Below are 19,071 nucleotides of genomic sequence, written 5' to 3'. Positions count from 1 at the left end.
GAACTATTCTTTGCCGCCGCGTACGACTACGGCAATCAGCAGTGACGACTATTGGATTCCCTCGAATTCCGTTCGGCACAGTCCATTCCAAGGACACCTTAAGAAAACGACGAAAAGGGCGAAATAGATTTCGACATCCGAGAGGAATACTTCGAATTCTGTCGAGCTCCGTTCGGCGCAACTGATCCCGCAACGCAGCATAGCTTATAAATTGTTCACGCGGACGATTAGTTTTGAAGAAGATGAACTAGATCTCGACGAGAACGACATCCGAAGGAAATACAGGAAAGCACATCATGGGGCAACAAGTATCGATGTAAATCAGCAATCTTACAACTAAGGCGCCGACGGATCATGTCGACTTCCGTACCTGACTTTTGATCAACAGCAGCATCGAGCACGACTACATACCGTTCACGTAGGTGGTCACTTCCGAGGACAACCGCCACTCCGAGGATCGGTGCATACACATCGGTACGGGCAAGGACAACGACAACGGCGACGAAGAAGTCGAATCGCTATCTCGACGAATAACTTTGGAACCGCAATTACCAGCACAAGAATCGCCTTATTGACGGTGCTAGGATCGGAATCCATAGCACGGGTCTCTCAACAAAAGGAACGAGCGGATGGCGAGACATCATCCTCATCAGTGAAGTTGTCATAAATTATTTATAGTTTTATAATAATCTAACCTAAGTTTATTATTAAGTTATTATAGTATTATATGTTATTCATTTGAGAACGCACACTCATTTTTGGTTCAATCGCCGGCTTTATCAAGTACTCGCCTATTGAATGGAACGAAAGTCAACCGGACGACGACACAGCTGCCGTAATTCTGCAAAGTGACGTAAGCGCCATTCAAAATGTCGATATTTTTTGGTATATTATAAGTAATATCTGGTGTAAAAATAACACTGTGGTATGCCTGTTGTATTAGAATGCAAGATCTAGTCGTAATCTATCATCTATGGAAATAAACTTAGAGGACGAGCTGCATAATTAGTAGCTTAGAGTTTTATGCATAATAACCAAAAATGGGCTAAAACTATCAATGGCGCTTACGTCACTTTGCAGAATTTGGGCAGACAGGCGCTGGTATGGCTACTCACGCGACAGTTGATAATGATGATACGTTTTCTCTGTTCCTCACCAACATTCATTGCCGTGCTACTGAGGATGATGTGAAAAGACTACCCAAGCAACACACATGTTATATAAAAGTTACGACAGCGCAGGTTTTGGTTGTATAGAAGTTTATTTTACGTTATTTCAACACAATGTTAGAATTACGTAAAATAAACTTTTATACAACCAAAACTTGCGCTGTCGTAACTGTATTATAACATGTGTGTTGCTTGGGTAGTGTGAGATTGCCTCGATATCATGGATCGGAAATCAGTCAGGATTAGGAAGTTAGTACCCAAGGGGAGACAAGCTGATATACTACATTTTATTTCTTTTAAAGTTGTGATCGATGCGAAACGGAAGGATTTAGCAATGGAACCTTGTGCATGGCCTGTAGGACTAAGATACCGCGAATTTGAAAATCGTACAGATGTGTGGATACCAAGATGCAAAACGTAAAAGTATATGTAATTTGTAAACCAATGCCAGAAAGTTTTTGCAATAAGTGCCGCTGTTCCGTTTTAAGTAGTTTATTTGTGATTTGAAATGTCTAGTAGATTAAAAAGAAGAAGTAGATAAATATTGATTGCTGTTTTTTTTTTGTATGTCTTATGTTCGGCAGTAATTGCAGTTGTTAGAAATATGTACATGATTGCATTGTATTTAGTTTTAAGGTACATCATTGGGGCAAAAATTGCCTGTTGATGTTTATACACAAATAAATAAGTTAAAAGAGAACCACTAACATGATAAACAGTTAGCCAACAAATAAGCTCAGACCATATTTGGGAGAACCGGTAGTCTTCCAGAACTGGTGACGAGACGAGTAACCCGCCGAAATCTGGTAAACTATAGAAGGATTGGTATATAGTAGGATTGGTTCCCCATAGCGGCGTTTTTGATAATCTGATGAACGGTCAACAATAAAATAGTCTCAGGCCACATCTAGAACTAGAATATTTCTATCTAGAATATTTCGAAATCGGAATATTTCCATCGGAAATGATTTATTAGAAGTGAACCAAAATCATGCATGCGATACATAAATAAAATCGCGGCTTTTCAAAAATTTGCCGAACGGTTAGCAAGAAAAAAGCCTCAGATCACATTAATGTTCGGCTTTTTAGGTAACTTGATGAACAATTGACAAGAACATAGTCTCAGCTGCACATCAAATAGCGGAAGTATGAAAGTGAACCAAATAAATGTCAAATCAAATCGTGGCTTTTTGATAGCCTGTATGTTGGGTAAGATTATAAGTGAAGAAATGGTCAAAGTCTTCATTATTGCAAGAGAACAAAATCGTGACCAAAACGATCTCTTCAAATCACACCATTTCAGATTCCTGCGGCGTAAATGTATAATAGGATGGATCAACATTTAATGGAAAAAAAATATAATTTTATCGCATCAACACCTTATACAGTTTTTTTTAATCTTCAATCTCCTTTTGTTTCTAAAATTACTGCTCACAATTTATGTGTGGCTGGTCGAGCCTTTGCTCTTCTCATTGCGATTGAAATTTGAATGGAAAATTTACATTTTCTGCATTTTTCTCGTTAGAAGGCCAAATTTTACATAAATCGTGTTCCAAAGATAATAATATATAGTCTAAAGTGAGCTGAAATAAACATTGGCGAAGATCACAAAGTTACAGCCAGATGACATGGGCGAAACTATGGGTTTTTGCCAGGGGGTGCACTACAAACAAATATTCATTAGTTCATCCATTCATCATTCATCGCCCCATATTTGACAGCAATGTATTAAAATTCTAGGGGGTGCCTGGCAACCCCGGCACCCCCGGTAGTTTCGCCTATGCCAGATGACTATTTTTTGAAAATTGGAAATTTTACCTTTACCGATCATTTTGCCTATCTCCTGTATTCGACGAGAAAGGCCCTATCACCACTAGGTGGATTAATCTGGTTTTTTTTGTATTCTAGCCTGTTTACTTTACTGTGATCTGACACCCATTCTTTTTACCTCCTGCTTTCGACACAAAGACATAAAACTGGTCTAAGTGCTAGTGGTTAGGGGGGGGGGGGGGGGGTTCTGAAAAGTGCGACAAGCAATATTTTAAGTAGGTATAGTAAAAACCCGTACAAAGGGGGGGGGGGAGAAAATTCCCATGTTGAGTGTGACGTACTAAATGGATGCCCCCTTTCGGATGAAACCAAAAACCCGCTGACACTCACCACTTTAAGCTTTGAACATTCTCTTAAAAACAGCAATAACAAAAGATGGAGGTGCAAAGTTGTTAATAAATTGATGCAATATGTGTTATGTCATAACACACGGTTCGAAGAGCTGTGCTTGCTATAGCCCACTATTGGCTTACATAAGTATTTACGCTAGACCAGTACACTGTTTTGTAATGATGTATTCCATACATTTTACATTGAAAAAAAAAAAATCAGCTACCACGCACTGACATTTTCTCATGGGATCTCGGGAATTCCTTCAGAACTCTTACTGCCTCATGCGGTTCCTCCAGTTATTCTTGCTATAAGTCTCCTGAGAGCTCTTGCTGGATGTTCGCTGTCTGAAATTCCTTCCAGGAATTACTCCAACAATTCAATAGAAACCATTAGCCACAGAATGTCATTGTTGCGAGTGTTCGTGTGACCAACATCTAAGTAGTGTATCGAAAATTAACTATAACTGTTCAAAATGCACTATCTCGATGCATGCTCAAGTAACCATGCTGTTGAAGCTGTACGTATTGCATATATGAAGCGCATATATTGGCATGCATTGCCCTACATTACCCATTAAAGTTGAATTAAAGTGGCAAGTGACGCCACTATTGGGGACTTACTGGTATAAACGTATTTCAACAATAGTGGCGCCACTTCCTACTTTATTTCAACTTTAATGGTTTATATAGAGTAATGCATGTCAATATATGTGCGTTATTGATGCAATAAGTACAGCTTCAATAGCGTGGTTACTTGAGTGGTTGGTATTTTTATTCCAGTTCTTCTATCAAATCTTCACAATATAGTTAAGTTTAGAACAGCTTGAAGAAATTTGGAAAATGTTTAGTACCTATTATTGAAAATATGGTTCAATGATTAGGGGGATTAGGGGCATAATGGACACCCGGGGCGAAATGGACACCCCTGGTTTTGCCGAAACCGTTGACTTTTATGTAAAACTTTTAATGCATAAGTGTAAAGGAACAAGTCATGGTTCTATTTTTCAAAAGTACCATATATATTGCTCCAAATAACCAAAATATCATTGAAATTGAAATATGTTTTTCATATGGTGAAATTCTTACAATTTCGAAGCAGCATCATATAAGATATTACGAGTGTTGGAGTGTGTCCACCATACAAAGAAGTGAATTGTTAGCTTATCTACATAAATACGCAGATTTAGCAATGGATGAAGTATTATATTTTTGATAAGAACTTACTCAAAATAGCAATTTCAATGTTGCAGTCGATTCGGGGCGAAATGAACACTGGCTAATTTTTTTTAACGTTTCAATAATTTGTAGCGAAGAAAAAATGTACGGTGAAAATCTGGGAATTAATAATTATTACTAGCATTTATGTACACTAGGGTGGCCTAGTAATCCTACATTATAGAGATCTGCGGAGGCGGCCATTGTGAGCCAATCGTGCAGAGAGAACTGTCAAAGTGTGAGCCAAAAGAACATGCTTATCGTTCGTAGGAAGGCGTCGTTCGAACGGTATTGCAATCGGAACTAAATAAATTAAAATTATTTATTTTTAATATCGAGGTATTGGCGGCATATGTATGTTTAGTAAAAAGATAAAAATTTATTAATTCTGCTTTCAAAAGCTCATGCTTATGACGACACTTTTGTTGCTGCACTTAACGAAAAAACTTCCATTGCTGCTTCTTGCTTCACTTCTGCCGATATGATTAGCGTAACACTTTTGCATTGAATTTCAGATTTCTTCGATTGCTCCGCTATTTCAACAAAATTTTGAAAAAAAAAAAATTCTACCATAATTAGAAAATATAAACAAAACAACTTGAATCACATCGAAGTCACGCACAAAGTTTGAACATCTAGCTTTGTAGCAAGTGTTGGCAGCTGTTGTAAACAAAACAAACAGCGTTGCCGAATCGACGTATGTAACTTCCGCTCATCTCTATGTAGAGGATTTCTAGGGTGGCCCACACTTATATGAAAAACAAAAATTTCGAAAAATACCAAGTCTTACCTCCTCAATCAGTTGTTTTGGACTCCCAGAAGCTACGTTCAAAATTTGAGCAAAATCGGTTGAGCCTAAGGGGGCGCTCAAAACGCTTGAAGTTTGTATGGGAAAACTTGGCCAAATGTATGCAGAAATTTTAAGTTTTCGAATTTTGCCGCTAGGTGGCGCTGTAGGCGTTCAATAATCAAACCCTTTGGTATTATTGTAGGTGACTATATGCCAGAGAACTTTGTCGAAGACCGGGAAGTGATCCGACGGCTGTGAAAAAAGTTATGCCCTAGGCAAAGTGAGGCAAAGTATTGAGATTTCATTATTGATATTATTCCTTTACATGTATTGGAAAAATAACAATAAAGTTTATCCTCACTTTTCCTAGGGTATAACTTTTTTCACAGACGTTGGATCACTTTGCGGTCTTCGACAAAGTTGTTTGGCTTATAGTCACCTACAATAATACCAAAGGGTTCGATTGTTGAACGGTTACAGCGCCACCTAGCGGCAAAATTCGAAAACTTAAAATTTCTGCATACATTTGGCCAAGTTTTCCCATACAAACTTCAGGCGTTTTGAGCGCCCCCTTAGGCTCAACCGATTTTGCTCAAATTTTGAACATAGCTTCTGGGAGTCCAAAACAACTGATTGAGGAGGTAAGACTTGGCATTTTTCGAAGTTTTTGTTTTTCATATAAGTGTGGGCCACCTTAGTACACATAACATGTCACTCAATACTGATTTTTAAAATTCTTATTTTGGATAGAAAAACCTCCAACCTTTAGAAAATGGTCTATCCCACAAAACACCTACTTGTTGGTCGAAATTTGACGCTCTGTTTTAAATATCTGCAGAGGTTATAAAAATCCGTTCTCTGGTAAAACTACCTCTTCAATTAATTTAAATACATGCCCAATAAAAATATTATATGAATTTTCAACTTTATGTATTTTTTATTTGCTTAATTGTTCTTTTAAGACGCATTAAAAAGAGTTCCACAAAAAAATGGCCGTTTTTCATTTTTAAGATGCGCTAAAATGCGGATTTTTTTTTGAAAACATTAATTTTCCTATATCATGAGCATTCTGGAATTTGCGCAAAAATAATAGAAAACACTAAATATTTTCCCGCAGTTTTCGCAATTTTAAATTTTTAGGAGGTGTACAAAATTTTAAAAACATACCGTAAAACGGGTTATCTTTGATAAAGCGGGTAACTTTGATAGTGTGACAGGCATTGTACAGTTCATCTTTTTACTATGATTCCTTCAATCAGTTAAGAAAAAGGCAAACGTAGATAAATTCCATACGTATGGAAGTCAATATTAGACGTATTTTCATCAAAACCTAGTTTTTATACAGCTTTTTGGGCAAAAAAAACTTGTTGATATTTTTGTCATTTGTGAACCCCTTCAAACATTCTGCTATACAACTTCGTTTCAACTATTTTCCAATGAATGGCCTCTTATTCTCGGTAGATTCATCATGGTAGATTCCAAATTAGGCTTTGAATCTCTTAACCCGTAGCCTACGGGGCTTACAACAAAATTTCAAACCGCTGCCAAAGACGCAAACATCAATATTTTTCAATGAAATTTTGAGGTTCACTTCACTATTAGTTGTAGTTTCAGTTATGCTGGGAGCCACAAAAATTGCACCCACGAGGACAGTTTTATTCCGGTGGACGTCTGGGTCAGGAGGGGTAAAAATTGCATAACCTTCCTTTTAGCAAGGCCCCATTAGTTGGAGTTTAAATGAATTCATCTGAAAAGTTGTTAGTTCTATGTATTATTGTATATTACGTCAGGCCTGGGGATTAAGAAGTATATAGGTGATGTAGAACTTTTTCCAGGCCTCCAAAATATTTTCAATTTTGAGTCTAATTTCTATGCGCTTGTAAAAGATTTTGAGGCACGCAAGAAGTAGTTTTTTCTGTCCTAAGCAAGGTTTTAGGCATATTGAATTAAACTGTAAGTAAAACTTGATGGTAACATACTGTTTTCGTTGGAAAAATCATGTTTTTCACAAAAGTAACACGATTTTACAAGAAATTGCCTACTTTTAGGCGTTTAATGTTTCACAAAAGGTACCGCAGTTATCGCCTAAAAGTATGCAATTTCTTGTAAAATCGTCTTACTTTCGTGGAAAACATGATTTTTCTAACAAAAACAGTATGTTACCATCAAGTTTTACTAATAATTAAATTCAATATGCTTAAGACCTACCTTAGGAAAGAAAAATCTACTTCATGCGTTCCTCAAAATCTTTTACAAGCGCATAGAAATTAGACTCAAAATTGAAAATATTTTGGAAGCCTGGAAAAAGTTCTACACCACCTATATACTTCTTAACCCCCAGGCCTGACGTAATATACAATAATACATAGAACTAACAACTTTTCAGATGAATTCATTTAAATTCCAACTAATGGGGCCTTGCTAAAAGGAAGGTTATGCAATTTTTACCCCTCCTGACCCAGACGTCCACCGGAATAAAACTGTCCTCGTGGGCGCAATTTTTGTGGCTCCCAGCATAACTGAAACTACAACTAATAGTGAAGTGAACCTCACAATTTCATTGAAAAATATTGATGTTTGCGTCTTTGGCAGCGGTTTGAAATTTTGTTGTAAGCCCCGTAGCCTACGGGTTAACGAAGTGTGTTTATACGAACTGGAATCAATTTTGAAAAATGGGACAAAAATATCCATACACCGATAAACGCCTACAAGTATACAATGCCCTAGTATGTAATTTCATATTGCTGAATTTGTTGAGTTCAAAATTTATTTGTAAAACATACAAAAACATCCCAAAACGAGAGAACTCACCATGAATAACATGTAATCATTTGTTGATGTACTGTTAAAAATATATTTTTGCAAAAATATTGATTTTTAATAGCTAAACTCACTGTGTTTTTCACTCAGTACACCAAAAACTCATTTTTATATGTGGAATTTTGTAAAAAAAAAACAAATTTTGATATAAAAATTCAATCTAATATATTCCACAAGGCTTCTCTTTTCATGTAAATACTCCTAAGGTTTCAATCTGTGATTGTTTTTTTGAGATTTGATGTGTTTTTCAGGACACTTAAAGTTATCCCAAAGTGAAAATTCTTGCTCTTATGGAAAATTAAAAGTCACCCAAAATATTTGAAATGATCGGATCTTTCAATTGCAATTGATAACTGGGGCCCCAGTACTTGTTTTAAAAAAATAAAACTAGGAGAAATACTTTGTCAGGAAAAAGTATTGGGACAATTGGCTGAAAAACTATCAAAGTGACCCCGTTTTACGGTATTTGTAATCTTTGAGATAAAAGTTCAAGTTTATTAGTTTTCGAAAATCAGAACTGCCATTCTTTCAGGATTTATATAGTATCTCCAAAAATAAAGTTGTTTATTTCGAATAGATTATTTTTAAGGTTGTTGTGAACGTTTACAGTTTGCTTACGCCCAAATTAGATTAGGATTACTATAGCGGAGCAATATTTTTATAGACCTTGAAATACTGTAAAAGAATGATAGTTAGATCGCGCGCAGTCAGAAAAACTACTATCGTCAGATGAAATCACAGTTGGTCGAAGCTATGATACAGTTGTGTTCAAAATACAGTAATACAGTGCAAAAGAAATTCGTTGTTTCTACTAGCCATAAACCACAACTAAGCGCGAATTCTCGATTCAGTTTTTCGTCCGAAGAAACTCCATCAGGCAGTGATCCAAACTACAGACGATATTATGGGCGTATTAACAGTTAATTTCCGATACACTCCTTAGTATGCCACGTCCGTACGGCGTCAGTAGTGGTACTAGAAGTGTCAAATCAATTTTGATGACCAAAACAAAATGTCCACTACAATATGTGCATTTAAAAACAATAGGGGGATTCACTAAACAGCGTAAACTGATTAAACTGATTAAACGTCGCGATCACCAAGGCAATCTTTGATTATTTCATTCGCAAAATCGTGAAACATTTCAAATAAGCCGAAAATCATGGCTTACGCAGCAATTTAATCTGTTTCGTGAGTACCCCTAATGAAAAATTACACCTCAGGTATGAAACAAATTAAACTAGGATATTGCTTACAGTGCCGTTAGCGATCTTATTCCTCATAGGGGCTGTTCATAAACCACTTAGACCAAAATTTGGCAATCTCAGACCCCCCCTCCCCCCTCGTAGACTTTCGTCCATACAAAAAAAAATAAAATTTGTATGGAGCGTAGACTTTGGACAGAACACCCCCCCTCCCCTAAAAAGTTTACGTGGTTTATGAACGGCCCCATATATTTAAAAATTAGAAATTCCATCACGATATTTTACCAGGAATTTGAATACCAGGTATTAGTCTTTGAATTTCTTCAGGGATTCCACCAGTTGTCCATAAATTCCTCTTGGGATTTCTTCAGGGATTCCTCTAGGTGTTTTCCAGGGATTCCTCAAGGTATTCCTCCAGGGATCTCTCTAGGGATTGTCTCCTGAGTTTCTTTCCAAGGATTTGTAACTGAGCAAAGGTCGTGTTACTCCTAGTAATGATGAAACCCCCCGTCTTGAAGCCTCAGGGTCGGCAAAACGCTCGTGATACTCAGCGAAAGAAAACACTCATAGTTTTGGTTAACTCTGTCTATTCGTGACCAGGGTTAACTTTATTCCACTTCCTTGACGTTTTACCATTTTCCCCTTCTTTTTTTCCTAGCTACATAGAGTCTGTCTTCAACAGTGGACGACGCTTCCCAATAACTTATTTAGGCGCTGTCCATAAACTACGTAGGGGTTGTGTGAGTAAAGTGGACAACCTAAGCATTTTGGTCGTTTCCAGTGGAAATGCGGCAAAATCCATCTGCTCTTCCGAGTAACATGGAAGATCGTGATATACTTTAGAAATCTTGTAAAGGATTGCATTTGAAAAAAAATTTTTTTTATTATTTTCTGTTTTTAATTACGAACTATTAAATTTCATACAAAACCTTTATTTTGTTGTTTTTAATACAAACTTTAAAACACACTTTAATCATTATTGTAAAAATAGGGTAAAAAACAAGCACTGTTTTGAATGAAAATTATATTTTGTCGATGTATTTTTTTTATAACTTTTACTTCAATTTTATCTCACGATATGTATAGCGGCTGATGATTATGGAGTTTGAAAAAAAAAATTTTTTTTTGGTGAATTATTATTGGTCTTATTATGGTAAAATTATTTCCAAAACTAAAATTTTTTTCTGGCCAAATATGTTTTTGTCATTTTTACGTTGTCTTTTTTTGGTTTAGGGTGTAAAACTTGTAATATTTTGAAAATAACTTACGAGAAAACCTTGGCAATGATAAGCAAATTTTACATCATTTCCGATTTTTTACGTGATATTTTAAGTTTTTGTCATTTTGAAGAGGTTTATTTGATTTTAAAGTTTAAGATCAACAATACTATGATGATTCATGCCTAAAGCTTCAATCGTTAAAACATGTTGACAAAATAAAAGCCATGAAACTGTACCCTGTCCATTCTAGCCCACCTGTTCACTTAACTCCTCCCCACCCCTAGACTCAGTTTTGGTCACCGTAGAACAACCTCCCTCCTCTTCCTCCCCCCTCGTAGATTTTTGTTCACACAAAATTTTCGAAATTTTTATGAAGCGTAATCTTTGGTCAGACCCCCCAGTCCCCCCTAAAGGGTAGTACGCACCTGATAAGTACTGTGGAAAAAGATAGGCCAAGAAACGGTCAAGAAATGATTTCGCTGTTAAAATTTCTTGAGCGGTCCGCAGCTGGAAAGAAATGAAAATTGTGTAACGCTCGTAACGCCTGCCGAGAAAATCAAATGGAGATGTCACTTTTTCTCGCGGAAAAATATTCCGTTCAATTATTCCTCAATGAAAAGCGACATTTTGTAACCGGTACGCCTAGCGTCCGTTACTTTGTATATAATAATAGATACTAAAAGTAAATAACTTTGTAAATATTTTTTTAAACTTTAATAATGAATTCACATCCATGACCCTTGTTTATTAAATTGAGTTACTACTGTAGGATGTAAATATATTATTGAATGTTGGAATGCGCCTAGTCACTATGCAATAAGTTGAACACTCGGTAACGCACCGCGATTTCCAGGAGTTACAAGGTCAAGAAGTAGAGTAATGATTAACGATACCGAGCATAAGAGTTCGTAACAAATCCGAAGGTCAGGTTCAGTTCGTGTCCTTGGGTCGGATGGGGAAATGGGAAAGCTAGATCTAATGGAACTGGCAAGAGCGAGATGCAATCAACCCTTAAGAAATAATTAACGACTCTTTCGTAATTGTTCGGGGTTGATGTGTTTCCGGTTAATTTAGGTTCTTAGCTTTCCTATCTGAGGACCAACGTAGACTCTGTCATTTGCCCGGAGACTCGAAAAAGGGTTGGAAGTGTGGCTCTGCCTGTGATCGCGGAAATCGAAGTAGTGTTTGACTTAGATAGATCTTTCACAGTTAATTAATTGTGCTTCAATTTCAGTAGCTAAAACCCAAAGTCAGTTGACTACCAATAGGATAATAAATTGTGTGAGCTAGTTAGAAACTCAAGAAAGGTAATAAATTGATTCTGTGCGTGCAAAGTGCGTGTCCTCATATTCCGATGTCGTACAGCCGTACGACGGCTTTCTATCTCCAGTTTAGATTTGATTTTGCCAACCGCCATCATCCCAGCCACATTGCTCCATCGAGATTTCTGGTGTGCAAATTGACTGACCACCGTCACCACGGTCAGTCGGGCCAACCGTCATCAACGTGCCCAAGCGAGCCGATCCACGTGGAGTGGGTCCGCATTTACCTTTCGAGGTTCGATTCCGCCGTGCTAGGTGCCAGCCCTTAGCCCTAGTAGTGTGCAAAGCGAGGAGGAGAAGTTTGACGCCCCCCACCGTGTGAACCACCTGATCGACTACCAGGACACCATGTGATCGAGGAGGCGAACGATCGACCACGTTTCCCGTATCATCAAAAACAGGCGCCTGTAAGTACCCAATAGAGCTCTTTATTTTTTTGTCCGTGTGCACATGCGACCGACGATCGAATCGATTCGTCAATGAACGACCGGCTGTGATTTTGCGGCGTTCTGAAATTGGCCTGCCGGCGAGAGGTTTATTTGCTAGCGTTTTGTATTTTGGAGAACAATAGATGGCTGGAGATAAAGCGAAGTGAGACACGCACAGAATAGGATAGGGAATAGGATAAGTGAATTTGAAATGCGACATTAAATACAGATTGTGAACTAGAGCATGGTTGTTGGATTCGTAGAATAATAAATTATCCCTTAGATTCCCTTCCGGAATTTGAAGCATGGTTATTAATTTCATGAAAGATTTCACTGCGCGCGCTTAGATTTGAATTTTGAATGGAGTGAAGTTTTCTATGAAGGTTGGACAGATTTCCAGATCGGTTTCGGTTTTTGGTTTGAGTGATGGGTAAACTTCCGATGATGAGATGTGAAAGCTTTCCGGAAACATTTCATAACCGTTTCAATTAGGGGAGAGTCGTTAGTTATGGTATTTCGAAGAGATTGTCATCTGTAAGACTAATGTGGGTGAAATTGGGGACAGCCGAACCGTTTTCTTATCCTTTCCAAGGATCGAACTGAACCTACCTGAGGTTAGGTCTCATACCGGGCAATCGAACGTGCGAATGGTCCTCAATAGAGGTGGCGCATAAGCCATTCGTTATACAACGGAATGCGGCTCGGTAGTCCCATGCGTGTTCTTTTGGAGTGTTAGTCCCTTATTACGGAGTAGACCGCCAGTCGTTCCCAAACGACTTTTTGGCGTGCTACATTTTGGCGCCCAACTAAAAGTACGAATCCTGATATATTGATGAATTTTAGTGAATACTGATAGTTTTAGGTTGTGAATTCGGAATGTAAAATTATTTCATGCTTATATCTCATTTGGGAATTTTGTTTATTCGGATATTCGGATCATTGAGCAATTTTTGGAATTCTTTTTGAGTAAGTGCATTTTTTTTCTTTCTTTATTATACAATTACATTTTTTTTACATTTTGTTTTTTTTTCTTTTTCATTTGTGTTGCTATTATTTGTATATAAATTATTTTAGTTAGATAAATAGGTTGAAATTACAATATACTTGAATTTGGTGAATTATTTTCAAAAAAAAAATGGGAGCAAAATTTCCTCATGCTGATCATCTATTGGATGACGAAATAGATTATGAACTAAAGCTGCGAAATTTTGTGGAAGAGTTAGGGAAAGATTTAAAGGTGAAACAAAGACTGCTTAGAAGGATTTTCTTAAAAGATGCGAAGGAAAATCGTGAATATCGATCTCCGTATTCTATTGATCAAGAATTTGAGTTGATTGCCTCACGAGTGAACAGTATAAGGTGTAAGCTGGCCAAAACTCCGGATATAAAATTAGTTTCTCGTTTAAAACATTACTATTGGCGTGTCCAATGGTGCAACGCGGACAATGAAGAAGCATTGAAGATGAAAGAGTTGCTATTTGGAAACATTTCAAACCTACTCGCGGAACAAAATGCACTTGAATCGTTGAAAAATGCAAGCCCAGATGATGAGTCATTGGAAGAAACCGATACTGAGCTTTCTGAAACTGAGAAATCGGGAGCAGTGGGCGGAAAGAATGTGTTAGTGACACCTTTAGGTGAGCCTCAGCTGACTAATGCAGATAATTTTCTTTCCTTAATTGGGCCTGAGATACCTCATAATACAACAATAACAGGGGCTACCAGGAAACGTAATCTAGGCAATAGCTTGGTTACAGGCAATAGCGACTTTAACAGAGATAGTGAAACAGAGCAAATGAGAGCTAGGATAGCCGAGTTGGAAGCTCAGATACAATCCTTAACTGTACTATTAACTGCGCCGGTAAGCCAAAATAATCCTTCGGAACAGGTACGGAATGAGGGACACGATTCACGACAGCAGAATTATTTCGAGGTTGGTAGGACTAGTAACGACGATAGAACCGATGGTGGTAGCGAAAGAAATAGCCAGAGAGGAAATCAACAGTTCATTAGAGAAGACAGAGGACAATATGACAGGAAAATTGAAAAATGGAATCTTCACTTCGGTGGAGATTCAAGATCAACTTCGTTAGAGGATTTTATTTACAAGGTGAAAGTCTTGGCGAGTATGAACAGAATTCCCGACAATCAATTACTTAGCAACATCCACTTGCTATTAAGAGGTGATGCGTCAAATTGGTTTTTTACATATTACCAACCCTCGTGGACTTGGAGCATTTTCGAAACGAGAATTCGGTTCAGGTTTGGTAACCCTAACCAGGACCAGGGTAATAGACAACGAATTTACGACAGGAAACAACAAAAAGGTGAAACTTTTATCGCCTTCGTAACAGAAATAGAGCGCCTCAACAAACTGTTGACTAAGCCTTTATCCAACCATCGAAAATTTGAAATCGTGTGGGAGAATATGCGACCACACTACCGCTCTAAGTTGGCGTGTTTTTCCATAAGAGATTTGGATCAGTTGGTTCAGGTTAACTATCGGATAGATGCCAATGATCCTTCTCTACACCCAATAGGACCAAAGTACTCGGTACACAATATAGAAAACCAGGACGTTAGCGAATCCGAAGATGAGGAAGTAAATGCCATTGGAAGAAGACCAGTTAGGAATCAACACCAGGAAACGACTCAGAACAGGGGTTCCCAAGGTACAGGTAGAGTAGCGCAAGTAGAAGCAACGTCGAGGACACCAATGTGCTGGAATTGCCGTCAGCAAGGTCATTTTTGGCGGGAATGTAGAGAATCTAAAACTACATTCTGTTATGTATGTGGAAACCCTGGCAAAATTTCATCGACGTGCGATAAACATCCACGCCGAACTGCACCAGTTCAGGTGTCAGAGACAACACAGAACTCGGGAAACTAAGGAAGGAATGCGGCAAAGGGAACTCTAGCATTCCAACCTGTCAACCCGTTCCCTCTCCTAATTCGATTCCATACACAGATCCTTTGGAAAGTTTGTTAGAAATCAGAATACAGACTAATCGATGCCCACATATCAGAGTTAGGATCTTCGACGAAGAAATTGAGTCCTTGTTAGATTCTGGAGCTAGCATTAGCGTAACCAATTCTAAGCAGCTCATTGAAAGCCACGGGTTAAAAATATTGGCTTCTCCTATCAGAATTTGCACAGCTGACAAAACTCCATACTCCTGCGTCGGTTATGCGAACGTCCCAATTACCTTCAAGGAAGTTACGAGGGTAGTTGCGGTGGTCATAGTACCGGAAATAACTAGAAAACTGATTTTAGGCGTTAACTTTTGGGAAGCTTTTAAGATTAAACCCATGATGATGGGAACAAATGGTTTAGAAGAGGTCGCGGAATTGAGCATAACTGAGGACTCGTTTCCCTCCGATTCGTTTCACTTCTTCGTTCATCCAATTGACACGTTACCAATAGTAGGAAATACAATACCGGATGAGTCATTGGACATACCGGGATTAGACCTACCTGGGGCGTCCGTAACTACGCCCGAAACGGTAGAAACCGAACATGATCTAAACCCACAGGAGCGTCATGAGCTAGAAACCATAGTGAGGCAGTTTCCATGCACAACAGATATCTTTTTAGGTCGCACAACCTTATTGCAACACGAAATCGTATTGCGAGAGGATGCCAAACCGAGACGCCAACCAGTCTATAAATGTTCGCCATCGATTCAAGCTGAAATGGACAGGGAGATAGAACGGTATAAAAAACTAGACGCTATAGAAGAGTGCTCCAGTGAGTGGGCCAACCCTCTAGTTCCGGTTCGTAAAGCGAACGGAAAGCTTAGAGTGTGTCTGGATTCTCGTAGGATAAATGCATTGACGAAGAAAGATTCATACCCGATGCGTGACATGAGGGGAATTTTTCATCGTTTAGGCAGCGCTAAATATTTCTCGGTTATAGATCTCAAAGATGCGTATTTCCAGATTCCTCTCAAAGAGGAATCGCGTGATTTTACAGCATTTAGAACTTCGAAAGGTCTATATCGTTTCAAAGTTTGCCCGTTCGGACTCACGAATGCTCCGTTTAGCATGTGTCGATTGATGGACAAAGTTATAGGGTTCGATTTAGAGCCCTATGTTTTTGTCTATCTAGATGACATAGTTGTGGCAACAAAAACGCTTTCCGAACATTTAAGACTCTTGAAACTGGTGGCAGAACGTTTGAGTAAAGCCAACTTGACTATTTCACTTGACAAATCGCGGTTTTGTCGCAAACAAGTGACCTACCTGGGATACCTGCTAAACGAGAAAGGTGTCGCCATTGACAGCACTAGGATTGAGCCGATCCTTAATTATAGCAGACCCAGAAGCGTGAAGGATATAAGACGTCTGTTAGGTTTAGCGGGGTTTTACCAAAAGTTTATTAAAAGCTATAGCAAAATTGTGGCTCCAATATCAGACCTCCTAAAGAAAAATCCTAAAAAGTTCGTGTGGACTGAAGCGGCAGAGGAAGCCTTTCAGGTCTTAAAATCTGCCCTGGTGTCGGCTCCGATACTGATGAACCCTGATTTTTCGCACCCATTTACCATTGAATCCGATGCTTCGGATAATGCGGTTGGGGCAGCGTTAGTGCAGACTATTGAGGGAAACACGAGAGTCGTTGCTTATTTTAGCAAAAAACTAAGCAGCACTCAAAAACGATACGCGAGCGTTGAGAAAGAGTGCTTAGGTGTTTTGCTAGCCATAGAACATTTCCGCCACTTCGTGGAAGGAACGAAGTTCAAAGTGGTAACTGATGCCAGAAGCTTACTTTGGTTATTCACCATTGGTATAGAATCTGGCAATTCAAAGTTACTAAGATGGGCCCTTAAACTACAATCCTACGATATTGAATTGGAATATAGGAAAGGCAAGCTTAACGTCACGGCCGACTGTTTATCGCGATCATTGGAAGCAATCACTGCGACCCCTCTCGATCCAGATTATGACGACCTCATAAAGCAAATTATGAGAGATCCACAGAGTTTTCCAGATTTTCGGGTAATTGATAACCGTATTTACAAACTTGTTAAAAATCAAGGCAAAGTAGAGGACTCACGCTTTCTTTGGAAACAGTATTTGCCTTCGTCTGAACGTGAATCCATCCTGAAAGCAGTCCACGACAAAGCACACCTGGGGTTTGAAAAAACTTTGGCTTCAGTCAGGGAAAGGTATTTTTGGCCACGAATGAGCACACAAGTTAAGACGTTTTGCCGAAATTGCATGACCTGTCAAACGAGTAAGGCCACAAACGTAAATGCAACAGCTCCATTGAATTCTCAGAAGAAAGTAGCAGAATACCCTTGGCAGTTTCTCACCATGGATTACGTTGGGCCACTGCCAGTATCAGGGAAGGGTAGGAGTACGTGTCTCTTAGTCGTAACAGATATTTTCAGCAAATTTGTGATAGTGCAACCGTTCAGGCAAGCAACGGCAGAATCTTTAGTTCCGTTTGTTGAGAATATGTTATTTCAACTGTTTGGGGTCCCAGAGGTCATACTGACCGACAACGGAACCCAATTCATATCTAAATCGTTTCAAGATTTGCTTCAGGAATACCACGTGACGCACTGGCGAACGCCAAACTACCATCCCCAAGTAAACGATGCGGAAAGGGTTAATCGCGTTCTTACGACAGCCATTAGGGCTTCCATAAAAAAAGACCATAAGGATTGGGCAAATAATATCCAAATTATTGCCAATGCAATAAGAAACTCCGTACATGAGGCAACGCGTTACTCGCCGTATTTCATAATGTTCGGAAGAAACATGGTATCGGACGGTAGGGAATATCGGCACTTGAGAGATAACGCGGAAGGAAACGAAGGCCTGGTCAACACAGAAAGGGACAAACTGTATAAAGAAATTAGGGAGAACCTTAAAAAAGCTTTTGAGAAGCACTCTCGATACTATAACCTAAGGGCGAATGCTAACTGTCCGACTTTTGAACTAGGAGAGAAATTGCTCAAAAAGAATACGGAGTTATCTGATAAGGGAAAGGGCTATTGTGCGAAGTTGGCCCCTAAATACATCCCAGCGATAGTGAAGAGAAAGGTTGGAGATCACTGCTACGAGTTAGAGGACGAAAAAGGAAAGCGACTTGGCATTTACAACTGCCGTTACTTGAAGAAGCTTACTTTATCGTCCAAATAGTTTTCCACGTTCTGTTTGAGCTATGCAACCTCTTAGAGGCAACCATGCATCGTAGAATGCTCCAAAATACATGTTTGGCATCAATTCTCACTCCTTGATAGGGCTGAGATGGTAGGATCAAGCTATGGTACCTTTTTCTTAAAAGGACACTATACACTACCATTAGTGCACTAAAATCCACACTGTGGCATAGTAAACCATCTCCTCGTATATCGAGTCGAGTTTCTTGGATGTAAAGCTATGTATACTCACAGAGTGGACCAAGCAGTTAAAACCTGCACGAAAACACAACCGGCCATTCTTGAAGTGCTCCTCTATGAGTTGAGCCGTCCCACAAAAACTTTTTAACTACTGGTGACGAACTTCAAGAATGTGCATGGACAAGTAGAAGACTACTCTGAAGAATAAGAGTAAGAGTAGTTGAAGAAAGCAGTAGATTCTCCAACATAAAGCTATGAACCATTTGCGACAATGAGATGATCACGAAAACCCTGACGAGGAAACGGATTTACCGGATTGGACCATAATTGACGAAGGTGAAGGTAGTCCTGCCTAACCTGATACGTTCCTAATGTTAGTTATTAGTTATCCTA

The 19,071-nt window shown here is 38.8% G+C and overlaps 1 protein-coding gene across 1 annotated transcript; it reads left to right on the top strand.

Annotated features, from left to right (window-relative positions):
* Positions 1-11,214: 11,214 nt before the first annotated feature.
* Positions 11,215-18,478, top strand: LOC134286619 (uncharacterized). The gene is made up of 3 exons (XM_062848260.1): positions 11,215-11,888; positions 11,947-15,003; positions 17,868-18,478. Exons 2-3 carry the CDS (start codon positions 13,467-13,469, stop codon positions 18,476-18,478), a joined length of 2,148 nt encoding a protein of 715 aa, XP_062704244.1. The 5' UTR covers positions 11,215-11,888; positions 11,947-13,466.
* The last annotated feature ends 593 nt before the right edge of the window (positions 18,479-19,071 follow it).

This window comes from Aedes albopictus, chromosome 2 (assembly GCF_035046485.1).
Source record: "Aedes albopictus strain Foshan chromosome 2, AalbF5, whole genome shotgun sequence".
NCBI lineage: Eukaryota > Metazoa > Arthropoda > Insecta > Diptera > Culicidae > Aedes > Aedes albopictus.
Note: the sequence above shows the minus strand (reverse complement) of the source record. Positions and strands in the feature narration are given on the sequence as shown.

Bases quoted from the DNA above. Each gene is read 5' to 3' on its own strand.
- LOC134286619 (XM_062848260.1), top strand. From the start codon at position 13,467: ATGGGAGCAAAATTTCCTCATGCTGATCATCTATTGGATGACGAAATA. The intron at 15,004-17,867 runs GTACAGGTAGAG...AATCGTTTCAAG, and splicing joins TCAGAACAGGGGTTCCCAAG to ATTTGCTTCAGGAATACCAC.